Below are 15,596 nucleotides of genomic sequence, written 5' to 3'. Positions count from 1 at the left end.
TTGAGATAAATCCCTCTAAACTGGGCACTGCTTTCGATCAGAGATAGGGGTAAAGATCGGGACGGAGTCTTAACGCAGCGGCACTTACATCCTTTTAACTCCCCTGAAAGCGAGGCTCTGCTGGGGCTGTCTGGCAGGGAGAATCTGGGAGCGATCGCTAACTTTAGCCATGGGATTAGCGAAACAAGAGGTGCATTTCCCCCCCCCCCCCCATCCCAGCCAGACTACCGGGTAACGCTAGTCAAGTTTGTGGATTGTGTTTAAAAAGATAGGAAACGCTTTTTTTAAAAAAACCAACCACCACCCACGCGGTCTTAACAGGAAGCTGCTTTCCCCTTTAGGCTTGCGCCACCTGCCCCCGAGCTGAGTTTGGGTCTTGAACTCTTTTGACGACGTTCCCCAAATCGGTGCGGGACAGCTTGCACGGTGGAGGAAGCGCCGGGTGCTTTGAAAGGAAGGCTTCGGCGCCCCTTTTGCAAATCGGATTATTTTTCCCACCTCAGGAGACGACAAGAGACGCGCAGAAAAAGCCAGGCAGCTCTTTAATCATGATCATATATATATACACATATATATGTATATTTTATTGCTTGAGAACCAGAATGCTCATTTCGCAGTGAACCCCCGCCACGCGCACAAACCCCGCCAAGCCTTAGGCGGCTTCCGTGTCCTTGTAGGATCAGGGACAGAGGAGACGTCCCTCCCTCCCTCCGGGAGTTTCTCTCCCTCCTTCCTCCTCCTCCCCCCTCTTCCCACCCCACCCACCGCAAAGCTTGATTTGTTCTCCAAAGGCATCTTCCGACTCCCGCCCGTTCCCTGAGCTCGCTAGTGTTCTCAATAAAATCAATAACTCTCCCCGCGTGTGTTTCTTCAACAGACTCGCTAATCACCTTTTAATGCTGTACTCCGGAGGGGGGGGGGAGAGAGAGCTTTCAATGAAGCTCCAGCTTTCCCGACCCTCCTCGTGTCCGAGTCAACAAGTGCTCCCCGACGAGGGGCTGGTCCTCCCCCTCCCCTCCCCTCCCCTCCCCTCGTGTCTGCTCTTCACGAACGGGCTTTGGCACCTGAGCTTCCTTCTTAACTTTGGGGGGGGGGGATTGTAGCGCTGGACCGCTGAGCGCCCTCGCCGCACCTACCGCGGGAGGAGAAGACCCGTCGGCCGAGCAGCTGTTGTCTGGCACCGCAATCTGCCGGGAAGGGGGGTGGAGGAATTCACACGCTCGCCTCCTGAAACGCGTGTCCACGCTGCAGGTTTGCTTCGAAGTTTAAAAGTGGAATGAAGCAGGCTTGCAAGGAACTCCGGGACGAGTCGCCACGCGCGCCCAGTGGGATCTCCCCTCGTCTCTTCCTCTCCACGCGGGAAGAAACGTGTTTCAGAAGGGGTGTGAAGCGTCCAACAGCCTCTCCCCATCGTGAACTCTTGCCTCCCTCTCCTCAGTTTGCGAGTGAATCCCGAGTTGAATAACCGGTGGCAGAATTTCCTGCCGAGCAACAGTGATATTTTTTGGGATTGTTGGAGAAGTCTGTTTGTATCAGGAAAGACAGGCTGTTTGTAATTATAAATTATTTCTATATCTCTCTGTGTGTATGTTTATATGTATATGTATATATATACATATATACACACACACACATACACTATATATATATATATATATATATATAAATATATATACACGTATAGAAAGCAGCTGCTGTTGTGTGATTCAGAAACCATGGAACATGGCAGTATAGTAAATAACATGAGAAAACAAGTCTATAAAAAAGGACAACAAAACAAACAAAAAAACCACAATCTTGGATCCTCTTTCCCACCCCCAAATATCACAGGATCAAACAACAATAACACAGCAGGACTTCTATACAAGGCAATATATAAAATCCCAACCTGGCTTTAAGCTAGGGAAGGGTGATGAAAACGGTCTTAATGCTAAAGGTGTGTCTACATATATACATATACATATACATATACACACACTCATTCCACATTGACCAACTAAAAACACAAACCTCACAGTGAAATCCAAGACGCAAAACATTGTAAAAAAAATAATAATAATGTGAGGATTTTTTTTGTGTTGGTATGTTTTGGCAACCAGACTGTAGCATAATATAGGCATAGCCATATAAAAAAATAAAAAGTCCACTTTTGATGGCACGAGAATATACAAGACAGTGAGGTATAAGAGATTTTTTTGGGGTGGTGGGGACTTGTGTCCACGCCAGAAATAAGCTAGTGGAGCATAAACAGCCTAAAATAACAAGAACGGTAATAATAATAAAAAGAAGAACAGGGCACGCAGGACTTGGATGGATGGCTAGAGCAGTCACGATTTAAGCGATGGGTGGGAGTTTGAAGCCTTCCTCCTCCTCTTCCTCCTCGCTATAATGAACTTTCCCGAAATATCTTCTCGTGTCGGAGGCATCTTTTTCCTGTTGTAGAATTGATGAACAGCTATTGTTTTGTTTTCAAAACCAAAAAGATTAAAAGAAAAGCAAACAAGCCCCACAAAAAAAAAAGGAAGGGTGGGTGAGAAAGGGGGAAAGGAAGCATTGAAGAAACCAGACCGGTCAAAGGGAGGGAAGGGAGAGAGGAAAGAGCAGATAAGAGAAATCTAACGTGATATTTACCACCACGTCACTGCACGACACAACACTTGTGCATATTGGCAATAGGTTTACCTGCCCCAGCGGCTATTCGAAAGGACAGGAACACGGGCTGCAGAGGGGAAAAAAGAGGAGGTTAAAAGGTAAAGCTGCCACAGGCTGCAAGCACACTTGAATGCTTCTAGGACAGGGGTAGGCAACCTTGGCTCTTTTATGACTCGTGGACTTCAACTCCCAGAATCCCTGAGCCAGCCATGCTGAGGGGAAAGGGAGAGGTTTCCAAGCTGAGCCATGCTGGCTCAGGAATTCTGGGAGTTGAAGTCCACGAGTCATAAAAGAGCCAAGGTTGCCTACCCCTGTTCTAGGAGATGGCCCTTCCTGAGGTGAGGTGCTAGATGGCTCCTCTCAAGCTGGACCCCAGGAGGCTGTTGGGGCCTGCAGTCCTGGTCAGGGTTCAGGAGAAGGGGGCAACTAAGCTCAGGCCCTCTGAAATCAAGGACTGAAATCAAGGACTGTAGTGGGTCCAAACTAGACATTCCTGAGTCTGGATCCAGCTTCTGGTTTGGCCTTCACCCTTCTGAGACGAAGGAAAGGAATTCCCAGACTGTTTAACATCACCGGAGGAGACTTCATTCTGTTATTAGTTTAAAAGCAGAATTTTCCAATAATGGAAAAAGTCTTCTTTGAATTAAGGACCACTATTGGGTGGCTTAAGGGACGTGGTGGCTCAGTGGGTTAGGACGCTGAGCTTGTCGATCAGAAGGTCGGCAGTTTGGCGGGTCGAATCCCGAGTGCCGCGTAGCAGAGTGAGCGCCTGTTACTCGTCCCAGCTTCTGCCAACCTAGCAGTTCGAAAGCACTAAAAATGCAAGTAGAAAAATAGGGACCACTACGGTGGGAAGGTAACAGCGTTCCGTGCGCCTTTGGCGTCTAGTCATGCCGGCCACATGACCACGGAGACGTCCTCGGACAAGCGCTGGCTCTTCGGCTTTGAAACGGAGATGAGCACCGGCCCCTAGAGTCGGAAACGACTAGCACGCATGTGCGGGGGAACCTTTACCTTTACCTTTATTGGGTGGTTTCATGGAATGTTCAGGTAATCTCCTTGGCAACAATATGGAAGTGGTTTACCACTGCCGCCTTCTGGGTTCCTGTTCCCTGCCCTCATTATCTCTCTAGGATTTTCTGTCAGATGCCTGTAAATCTTATCAAAAGGTGTCTTTGGAAGCACAGGCGGGCTGCTTTCTGTCCCTATGCAGTTTTAGGCAAAAAGTGCCGAGGGGCTTTTTGCCAAGTGGCAACACATTCAAGGATGCCGGTAACTCTATTTCTGTTGCTTTCCGAGATGCTTCAGAAAAACCAATGCTTTTCAGAACTGGGAGAATAGTTTCCACTAGGCTGTTTTTATCATGTTTCTTCACCCTCTTCTCTCCCTTTCCAACTTTATCTCGCTGTGCTATCAACTGTTCCATTAAAACACTCTGAAAAGAGAAGTCTTTTTGCCTCACCACTTTCCCCCCCCCCACCCTACGGGTTCCCTCATTTTCCCCCCATCCAGATCGTATTGAAATATACCCTCAAATAAGTCCCAGTTCATTCCCTGGGTTTTATTCCTTTTTCCAAGGATGCACTCTTCACAACAGCCCTAGACTGCTTCTAGAGGGGCAGTTCTGATCAAACGGCAGCCTAGAACTTGTATTTCACATGAATTAATGTTTAATGGAAGAAAAGAAAGAGGGAGGAAGAAATCCTTGGTCTCTTGTAAAATTTGCACTCTCTGTAAGATTCCATGGGCTAGTTTCTAACACTGTATTAGCAACAACTACAGAAAAGCCACAGCATAACTAGAGTGTTCCCCCTTTGGTTTATTTTCTGTTTTTTAAAAATAAAAAGTTGTTTGCGTATTCAGCACAATATTACCTGCGTTTTTTTTCCATAAAAGCTACGTGAATAGTTTATGCAGAATAATTCTCACGAAAATAAATGTGTCTGCAGGTAATTTGTGAGCGAGGCTGGGCAACTGCACAAATCCCTGCTAAGAATCCTGCTCGGCTTTCCTTGTTGCACATATTCTGCCAGAGTAACTGGTATTGTGGTTAATGCCAGAGGTCAGTGTCTTTCCAGATTAATTTAAAAATCTTTACCAGTAGCTGCCCACCCCACCCCACCCGATCTGCCATAGATGCACTGGGATGTCTATAACAGAAGTAGACATGGTTACCTTGTGGTCCCCCATGCAGACGTTTGGTCCTATGTGGTCATACACCACTTGCCGCTCATCATTTTCAGACTGAGTGAAAACATAAAGGAAGCTTCTAGTCAGTATTGATATTTTGTGAAAAGCATTTGCCCAGGGTTCATAGTTACGTGAATCAGTAAACCAAATTAACTGAAAAATAGGGGTTTTTTTAAACTTATTTACAATACATGTACATTTGCAAATAAGGTTCATTAAAATTAACAGCATCATTAGAATGCAGTACTCTGATACTATTATTTGACTTAAGTATTACTTTAGCTATAGATGGAGAAAGCAGTTTGGTGAATTTTTTTCAAGATATGGGTCTGGATATTAATCTACAACTATTTAGCAACTTAAGAGGGTAGATCATATTTTGACTACAATCCTGGAAACTTGACTCTAGAATTGAATATTTACTTCTAAAGAGGCACACACAACTTTGGACTGCTAATGTTAAAAATGATACACTTTGAAACGGAGATGAGCACCAGCCCCTAGAGTCGGAAACGACTAGCACGCATGTGCGGGGGAACCTTTACCTTTACCTATCTTAATCTGGGTGACTCTGTTTAGCATGTGAAGTAAGGATGAAATTTCATACACAATACACAATAAATTGAAATCACTTTAGCATAAAGGCATCCACCTCCATTGAAACCAAGTAGAAAAACTTATTGAGTTCAATTGGTTTGAATGGATTAATTTTAACATGCTGTTTAAATTGACACGGTCATGTAGAGCTGGGTTTCCTAAACCCTAGTCCGGGCTGTGCCAGACTGTGGCCCATTGATAACCAGGCCATGCCAGCGGCAGGTAAGCATGTGAAGCTGCATTTGTACAAGTGGCGCACACACAAAACCATCCCCTTTCCCCCCCTCACTGCCACTACTGCCAGTCTGCAGAGTTGGAAAGGTTGGGGACTGCTGATCTAAAGTATTTTCAATCCTGTTGACTTTATCTGAAACATCTGTCAATCTTCGATTTTTAAACTGCAATTATTAATTCATTATTAAAGCAGTTACTTAGGTAAGTGAGATAGAAGCAGCATTTGAGACCCGAGAGCTGACATGGGGCAACGTCCTAGATCATGCCAGGGACATGAAAGGAGCCCCCAACTGGGGTCCCCAGGGCAACAGTGATGTCACCAGCTAATCCTTTTAAACAGGAAGTGTTTTAGTGCTTCTGACACGAGTGAAGCAACTTAGGTGAGATGGGTGGTGTAGAAATTTCAATAAATAAACAAATCAATTTAAAAAAACTTAATTGATTAGGACACTCAGAAAATTGATTTATGCTTCCAGTTTAAACATTTTACCATGATATATATTTACCTATTAAATTTGGTTAAATTTGGTTAAATTTAAATGTAACCTTGGTTAAGTCTCTATTGAAGAAAAAAGTGGAAATAACATAGAAGCAGGAGAAAAGGAACAATGTGACTGACACACACACACACACATCATATTTCTTCATCAAGACCTTTTTCTAAATAAAGTTATCTGGAATTAAGTTTTGATTTTTGTGGTTCTAGCTTTCAACTAGATGTTAACACAACTACAAACTTCAGAGTGAAGAGTAAAAACATTAACATCAATGACAATTGTGCCACTGACTTTAGTAGATTTTAAATTTTTTTAGACACATGCCTCTATCTCAAAATGAGTAGAAGCCGAACATTGTTTTTCCCCTAACCAGCTTTATTTCCATTTCTACTGGCATTTTTATTCCCTTCTTTCTTTCAAACAAATAATTACATTGACACAGCTTTTGCTACTGCATCGACCACCCCAGCGTCTGCCTTGTTTATCCAGCTTAATGACCTTGCTAAAGCAATGACTTAAGAGAGAGACTTGCAATTTCTCAGGCTGGTTAAACTGGGAGATAATTAAATCTGGAACCCAGAGTCTCTCCCCAGATCTTTCATACGTACGTACATGCGCAGCTGTGCTTGCAATTGGTTTACCACCCTAATTTATTTCAAATGAAAAATGGTCAAGCTTTCCCTCATCTGTAATCAAGTCAAGTTTGACTGGGTAAGAACTTTATATATACAATAAACAGCCACATTTTAGACTATAAAGTTAAAACTGAACTATTTTTAATGCAGTAAGGAAGCTTAAGGTCACATCTGCTTCCTTAGCATGCTTGCCTAGAAATCTGTATCTTTATCTATCTACACGCGCGTGCGCACACGCATACACAACCTTAACCTTCTGCACTGCATGCATGAACACTTTCTAATATTTCAAGCTCATAATGCCACTGCTATCGGAAGTGGAGATACATTCATCAAAAACGACTTGATAATTTACAAAGGCAGCATCAAATTGTAGATTTTCAAGTGCATAATCTTTAGACAGATAAACAAATTACACCAGCGCATGAACAGAAACACGCTCCACTCAGCTGAGCATTCATTACGCTATGCTCTCAGGCAGTTCTGTGACTCCCAAACAGCGGGCAACCTTTGGTGTGTTAGGGCTCAGCAAGCATAAAATAACATGCTAGGGAGGTAACGGACCATGGCATGATAAATGAGGCTGTGCTAAAGCTGTTTACAGCCCATGTCTGTACAATCTGTAAAGCCCAGTGTGTGGAGCTGATGGTTATGGCTGTCAGCTAATTTGGGCATAGATAAAAACTCTCGCCCTCAACAAACAAATATGAAACAAAATGGAGGGGCTCACATTGCAGTTGTAAAATCTTATTTTCACTACTTCCATGTAGTATTTCAAAGCTAGGAAAGTGCTTTAAAGCTTGTTTGTTCATAAATCACCAGATCCCAATTTAATTCAATTTACAAATGTGAAATTCAGACTGAGAACAGTGACTTTCTCTAAATTTTAGAATCAGCATTCATATGGTAAGTTTTTAATAGCAGATTTCTCCACATACAAGAAATTTAGCAAGTGAAACTTTTGACCAGTACAGATAGTCCTCACCTTACAACAGTTCATTTAGGGACTTATGACTGTTTTTCATACAATTGCAGCATCCCCATGGTCACATGACCAAAATTCAGATGCTTGGCAACTGACTCATGTTTATGATGGTCGCAGTGTACCGGGGTCATGTGATCACTTTTTGCGACCTTCTGACAAGCAAAGTCAATGGGGAAGCCAGGTTCACTTAACAACCATGTTAATAATAATAATGGCAGTGATTCATTTAACAACTGTGGAAAGAAAGGTAGTAAAATCGGACAAAATTCACTTAACAACTGTCCCAGTAACAGAAATCTAAGGCTCAATTGCAGTCATAAGTCGAGGATTAAGTGTACAGGTCTGGGAAAATTCTCCATGATAATTTTTTATCTAGCCCCAGCAGTTAAAAGGAGTGCTTCTGTAAAAAGAAATCCATTCTATGCATTAGTTCCAAGAAAAGAAAAACTTCAGATCTGCCCAATACAAACAGATCTGCCCTGGACTAAATTAGCAGCTCTAGCTATATCCTGAATCATTCCAGCATCTTAATCATATATTGCTGCCATATTAAATACTAATGCAAGAAAAAATGAAAAAGAAAAAGTTATTTCATTAAAAAAGGGAACAGTTAAATTTTGACCTTCAAAACGAAGGGTAGAAATACGTACAAATATCAATTAATTAGAAATTCAGCCGGTGCAGACTACAACCACACATTGTGGAAGTAAGGTGGCTGCAATATGACCTTTATAACGCTACCTGCTGCAGTATCTATGGAGATTCTCAGTCATCCAGGTCATGATTGTCCCAAAAGTGCTTTTTCAAAAGGCAACTGGATTTTCTTTGTTTTTCCTTGAGGACATTTTGCTTCTCATCCAAGAAACTTCTTCAGTTCCTCAGAACTGAAGAAGCTTCTTGGATGAGAAGTGAAATGTCTTCAAGGAAAAACAAAGAAAATCCAGTTGCCTTTTGAAAAAGCACCTTTGAGACACTTACTGCAGTGGTTACCTGTTTGTTTCTGAGCCAATCCAAGTGATTGTTAAAGCTTGGGTCAAACTGCCTTCATCTGTATCAAAGGTTTCAACACTTTAAGCCCAAAAATGCTACCTTGTTTTAAAACATTTTGCCATTTCAAGTTGTTCTGCAATGTTTGTTACTGCTAGCTTTTTTATAAAAAGTATAGAAAACATTTATTTATTTAAACAACATTCCTTTCAGTAAGTTGCATGATCCAGCTGAGCCTAGAGTTAATTTAATATTTTGGGATGGTGTTCTTCATTTTTATAACATGTTTATTATTGGTTTTATTAATATTAATTTTGATATGTAGACCTCCTTGATATTTTTATTTAAAAGTTGCCTAGGAATATTTTAAATAGCATAAGCAAAAATATTCACCATTTAATTAATACGTCTACTGAGAGTGAAAGAGATTTGCAATCTACAGTTATAAATGGCAAAATGTTTGAGTAACAATTCTTGTGGAAATGGGATAGCCAGTAATCCCTATGAATATATTTCTCTGGAAAAAAGTTCACATGGTAATGGCAAGATCTGGTAATCAGAATTCTAGAATTGAATGTCCAGAATCACCTTGTGGTTACAGCAAAGGAAAATTATTTGTGCATGTATGTGTGTAACAGGTAGATTAGGTGAAGGAGAACAGGAAGTTTCATGTATTTCATGTATTTTAATTACTTGAATAGGTGTTTGGACTATCTGGAAAAATGTAGATACATTATTTACATAAGACTGTGCTGACATAGAGTCCAACATAGAGTCATATACAAGGAATGTTATACAGAATAACCCAAAGATCACTTCTAAACAATGGAGTTCTGAAAGTAGTAGATGTTTAAAATCAAGAACTCTTTTTTCAGGTACACACAGACAGCTTGAATTACAGGCTTTATTTAAATTACTGAACAAAGAATAATACCCTAATCAAAGGAAATGATTGTTATCATCGGGGCTTTAGCAAATGAACCTGGAAAAGGAAAGAAATGCAGCTAGCCACCTCAGGTGCCTGTAAATTTCTTACAAAAGTCTTGGATGAATCATATTTAATAAATAGTAATATGTGTTTTGATGTCTCATTTTGACAAGAAATCATAGTTGCCACCTTCCTGATCTTCAGAGTACTAGAAATTCCTTGTCACAGAGCTGCACTCAAAAATGTCCTGCACTATATGGTGCTTATGATGTTCAACAAACAATCACATCATTCATTTGTTCTCTGCTATTATTTCCAAATACTTAGGATTTGAGATGTGCTATGAAATCAAATGGTGCTATGTTCACTTCTAGGATGACAGCCAATGCCTTTTTCAGTCAGGCCTTTCGAGCACAACTTGGTGTTCCCTAACTTATTTATTTATTTATTTATTTATTTATTTATTTATTTATTTATTTATTTATTTATTTATTTATTTATTTATTTATTTATTTATTTAAATTTTTATACCGCCCTTCTCCCGAAGGACTCAGGGCGGTGAACAGGGCATATCTTAAAACTACAAAAGTACAAAAGTTAAAAAAGAATTAAATTATTGCCCACAATAAAAACAATAAAATATATATATAAATATTAAAACCCTAAGTAATTCCCCATCAGGCCAGGCCAGCTTGTTCAAATAAATGGGTCTTTAACCCGCGCCGGAAGGAGCGGAGATCCGGTGCCATCCGGAGCTCAACCGGCAGCTGATTCCACAAAGCCGGAGCGCCCACAGAGAAGGCCCTCCCCCTGGGGGCCACCAGTCGACATTCTCTGACTGGAGGCACCCTGAGGAGGCCCTCTCTGTGGGAACGCACGGGGCGGAGGGGATTTTTCACCTGTACTCTCTTCCTCTCTCCATCTAAGATGTAGTTGACTTTGATTGACTTTAATCATCTTATAATTATATTAAAATTGGGACCAAAACAACAGAAAACACAGTGTAAACGCTATTGCACGTTCCTAATGCCTGGTGGGAGAGCTCTATTTTAAAGGCTTATGTAAATGATGCTAAGGAGAGTGTTATCCAAAACTCTGAAGGAAAGCTACTCCATAAGGTGGGGGCCACCACACAAAAGCAGTACCTCACAACTATTGAGTATCCTAAATTTCCACACCAGAAAAGAGCATATCATCCTGAGGAAAGCGATCAAGAACATATCTAGGTGTCAAGCCATATGGTGTCTTAAAGGTTAAAACCAACACTTTGAATTGCACTCAGAAGCTTACTGAAAGCTACTGCACAGTCGGCAACACAAATATAGCTGTAGCAGCTTTCACTAATCAGCATGCAGGCCACTGTTTTCTCATCAATAGGAACTTCTATGTGGTCTTCAGGGGCAGACCCACTGCACTGCAAGAGTTCATACATCTTGTGATAAGGGAATGAGTCAACCTTTTCTATTTGTTAATTATCTTGAGCACTGGTAAAAAAGTAGGATATAAAAGGAATGAATTTGAAGAGAGGCCCACAACTGTTTTTTCTTGGTCACAGCCTTCATTATATGAAACATCTTCCTGTCTGAGGTTCTTGTTTTTGGAAGGCTTTAAAAAATATTGTGTTGACATGCTTTTGATGTGGATGATGGAACTAGGCTGCCTTGGTACATGTTTTTTTTATTCTCCATTTCTCTTATCTATAAACTGCCCTGGGGCCATGGAAGTGAATAGAAGACACTAATTGTATAAGAACATACATATATACACATATACATGTATCCCCAATTGTTTCAAGGACATTTTTACCTTCAAAATGAGTTCTTTGGCCGAATGTGACATAAGGATTCTGTCACACCAAGCTGGACATCTAGTGTTCATATATTGCATTCCCTGGCTACAATCTTCACTATATGGATAGCTGGAAAATAGGGAAAAAACAAAGGGAATATCTGTTAGCAATTTACATCCTTTTAATTGCAGGACATCTTTATCAGCCCTTCATTCTATTAAACTTTATAAAAACCAAGCAAATATGCAAATGTTTTCCAGTGTATTTACTATTCAGTCTCCAACCTTAAACCCTTTTAATGATCAGCACTATTTGGGGTTATCTAAATAAACAAAAGGTCTGCTGCTATGGAAATACAACATACCAATATAACCCGTGTAAGACGGAAAGGGCTATCTTAACATGCCAGACAGGACGTAGTTGCTGGATCTGGGCCATTGGAGAGCATGCATTTTCCTTTCTTTCTGGCAGCAGCGCTTACCTCTCTATAGGAAGGTACGCACATGCACATTGCCAGAGGGAGGTTGTTTTCCTGAATTTGAGACCAGGGACTGGAAACTGGTGCTTAAAATCAGAAAGTAATTTTAAGGGTGTGAACGTTTGCTGAATCTTGGCAATTTTTAATCCTTCAAAGCTTGCCAAGAGGACCTTCCACAAGTTCCTTCACTCATTATCTGCAGCAGTAATATTTTCCCCCCTTATCTCTTAGGTAAGGAAAGATAAATCTTCTGGTAACTGAAGGGTGCTTTTAAACATTTTTGGAAAGGCTGTGGAGTACAGGAAACATTGTAATCATGCAAAGTTACACCTTTGCTCCGCGAGCTGCATTGGCTGCCGGTTGTCCTCCGGGTGAGATTCAAGGTGTTGGTAATGACTTACAAAGCCCTACATGGCATGGGTCCGGATTACCTACGGTAACACCTGCGGCCGGCGTCAACCTCCCTCCGTCCAGTGCGCTCCCACAGAGAGGGCCTCCTCAGGGTGCCTCCGATCAAAGAATGTCGATTGGTGGCCCCTAGGGGGAGGGCGTTCTCTGTGGGCGCGCCAGACCTGTGGAACCGCTTGCCGGTCGAGCTCCGGATGGCCCCCGACCTTCGCTCCTTCCGGCAGGATCTAAAAACTTATTAATTTGAGCAATCCGGCCTGGTTTGATGGGTTAAGGGTTGGGTTTTTAACATGGTTTTAATTACTGTTTATATCGGGCATAATATTTAATTGTTTTTTAACTTTTGTACTTCGTTTTTAATATTTATTGCCCTGTACACTGCCCTGAGTCCTTCGGGAGAAGGGCAGTATAAAAATTTAATAAATATAAATATAAATATATAATAGAGATTTTTGGATTTGCCTTGAAATTGAGAGGGATGGTTTGATAGTTCTTTTTTGTTAAGCCAGTTTTTAAGCAGTAACTCTAATGTTATCATTTTCATCTACTTCCTTCTTCAATAAATAATACTGTCGAGTTTTAGCCGTTGAGGCGACAAAGATTATATGTGTGTATGGGGGGATGCACACACAAAGCAGGATGTTTTGTGGCTGCAAGTGGGTCTATGATCTCAGGTAGTATCATTTCAGAGTTCACATATACAGCAACCAACTATGACCTGTTGTGTTTCTTTTACCTTTTTGCTCATCTTTATTTTCAGGATATACAATCAATTGCACATTTTTCGAAATCCTTTGGACAAAGTTAAGGTAAAGCTTTAACAATGTCACAGAAGTAGTTTCCAACATATATAATAAAATTTCACATTTTGCTTTCTCTGCTTTTAACTTACAAAAGCAACTTAAATTGAAGTAGACATAGAAAAGACGACACACTTTTAAGTTGCTATATTAACGCTAATATTTATTTAAAAGGAAAAAGGCTGGAAATTTCATTGCAGGAGGACCAAATAAAAAGCATTTGAAATCTAAAATGACATTTTCATGATTCTTGGAAAATAACAGAGCATACAGAGTCTAATCAAACCATGATTTTGTTTTACTTTAATTTTATTTCATATTGGAAAATGAATTCCTTATGAAGAACATATTAAGGCTTGAAAGTTTGCAGCACTTTAACGTTTAGTTTTTATTCCAGAATCATTTTGCATAACTTGGGCTTTCACCAAATCTACATTCAGGAATTTCATGGCAAAGAGACATTTCAGCAAAACGTTAGTTTCTTTCACATTTTTCAGTTTTAGATTAAGATCTTTATTATATTATTTTGTCTTTACTCAATTTAAATCAAGTTGTATTACAAATATTTCTTGACTTACGATCAATTGCTTAATGACTCTTCAAACGTATGACAGACCACCCCCAAAAATACTTATGATCTGGATATGAAGTTACGATGATCGCCTCCCCCCCCTGTAGTCACGTGACTGCATTTTGGGCATTCGGCAACTGGCTCACATTTGCAGCAGCCAAGGTCAAGGACTGTTATGTTGTTATGTTGTTTTTCTCAGAAATCAGCATTTACTTCCATTTTCTGGCAAAAAAATGGGTTTGTTTAATGAAAGAAATGGAGTTGTTTTGCATATTCTCTCCCAGCTACATCAGAACCTATACTGACTGATGAATATGGTTGGTATATTGAGGTGAAAGATAATTTGCATGGGGTTAATTAAGGCTCTGATATTTAGAATTTATGCCTCAAACGAGGACAAAGTAACATTCTATAAGAATTTATGGATAGATTAATGGACATTTGGTGTTTTACAAAGGGTTGGAGTGGAGTGGTTTTCCCATAAGAAGAGAGAACTTCGGAGAGAAACATTAAAATTACACAGGATAAATTACCGAAAATTTTCTTTGACTGGATGTGACGTGATTTGATACAGAGCTTGTCAATACATGGAGACACAAATTGGCAACTCAAAAGAGTATACTAATTTTTCTGAAAGACATAGATATTTTTCAAGAATAGAAATGATTTGAATTGTAAAGAATTTGGCTACTAATGTTCATAAAGTAGACATATTGTCCAAGTCTTTTTCAGACCATAATCCAGTGAGTTTGTTTGTGCAAAGAAAATTAGTTCCTTCAGATGGAAGTCAAATGAAATGCTGTTACAAAAAGAAATAAAAGCAGAGGACTGTAAAGAGAAATTAAAAGAATTTTAAAGATGGCAGACAGCTGAAAAGAGGCCAATATGGCATTAATTTAGGAGAATGGCAAAAACTGAGGGTGGCGTGAAAAGTGGGATCAGCTAGAATCCCTGCAGTCATAAGCAAAGTCTCACGCTCCTTGAGCGCAGTTGACGCTTAGCTAACTATAATCAGGTGCTAACCATTAGTTAAGAAGATTCTTATGCATAAACTTTTAGCAATGAATCAGCTTAACTGAACCTTCACATGTGGACCTGGTCTTTTGCACCAATTAATATCTAAAGAAGGCCAAGATTTGATTTCAACAAGAAACTACTGGCCAAAATCATTCTGGAATAGCGATTATAAGTGGTTCACAATGGTTTTGGCCGAGAGGTTGAAAATAATTTTGCAAGAATTTATTTATGAAGACCAATGTGGGGTTTTATCTAAAAGACAGTTAAGGATAATATTACAAAAGTGTGGGAAACTTTGGAATATTTAGAACAACATAATGAAAAAAGAAGCTACCTTGATTTTCTTAGATGCAGAGAATACCTTTGACAATTTGAACTGGGTTTTCCTGTTTAAAGTTTTGAAACATGAACTTTGAAAAGAATGTCATTAAACAGGTAAGATTTAGACATGAAAGAGAGCAGAAATGATTATTAACGGAGAACTAACAAAACCCTTTGAGATACAAGAAGTGACAAGACAAGGATCCTCATTAGGTTCTTGAATTATTGAACAGAGATATAAGACAAGGTGTGAGAACTGCAGGAGTCAGGATTAAAAGAGAAACTTAAGGGTACCCCTCAATTTATGAACATTAGCTCAGAACACTGGCAATTACAATGGCACTAAACACAGGGACTTACAACTGTCCTCCAGGTTATGGCTGTTGCAGTGTTCCTGCAGTCACATTATGAAAATTAAGGTATTTGGCAGCCTGCTCAACTGCAGGGTTTCTTCAACTCTGCCTACCCACCTATCTCCCTCCAACTATGACCTTTTGGACTCCTGCC

General features: G+C 40.3%; 1 protein-coding gene across 1 annotated transcript in view; it reads right to left on the bottom strand.

Moving 5' to 3' along the window:
- Nucleotides 1-653: 653 nt before the first annotated feature.
- Nucleotides 654-15,596, bottom strand: part of INPP5A (inositol polyphosphate-5-phosphatase A) — a 322,080-nt gene continuing 307,137 nt past the window's right edge. Inside the window, exons 13-16 of the mRNA XM_081329302.1 lie at nucleotides 11,512-11,623; nucleotides 4,828-4,896; nucleotides 2,632-2,719; nucleotides 654-2,433 (exon numbers count right to left, since the gene is read on the bottom strand). Coding sequence (XP_081185428.1) covers nucleotides 2,639-2,719; nucleotides 4,828-4,896; nucleotides 11,512-11,623 — 262 coding nt within the window. The 3' untranslated portion in view covers nucleotides 654-2,433; nucleotides 2,632-2,638. The remainder of the gene's footprint in view (nucleotides 2,434-2,631; nucleotides 2,720-4,827; nucleotides 4,897-11,511; nucleotides 11,624-15,596) is intronic.

The sequence above is a fragment of the Vipera berus genome, assembly GCF_964194415.1.
Source record: "Vipera berus genome assembly, chromosome: 5".
Classification (NCBI taxonomy): domain Eukaryota; kingdom Metazoa; phylum Chordata; class Lepidosauria; order Squamata; family Viperidae; genus Vipera; species Vipera berus.
Note: the sequence above shows the minus strand (reverse complement) of the source record. Positions and strands in the feature narration are given on the sequence as shown.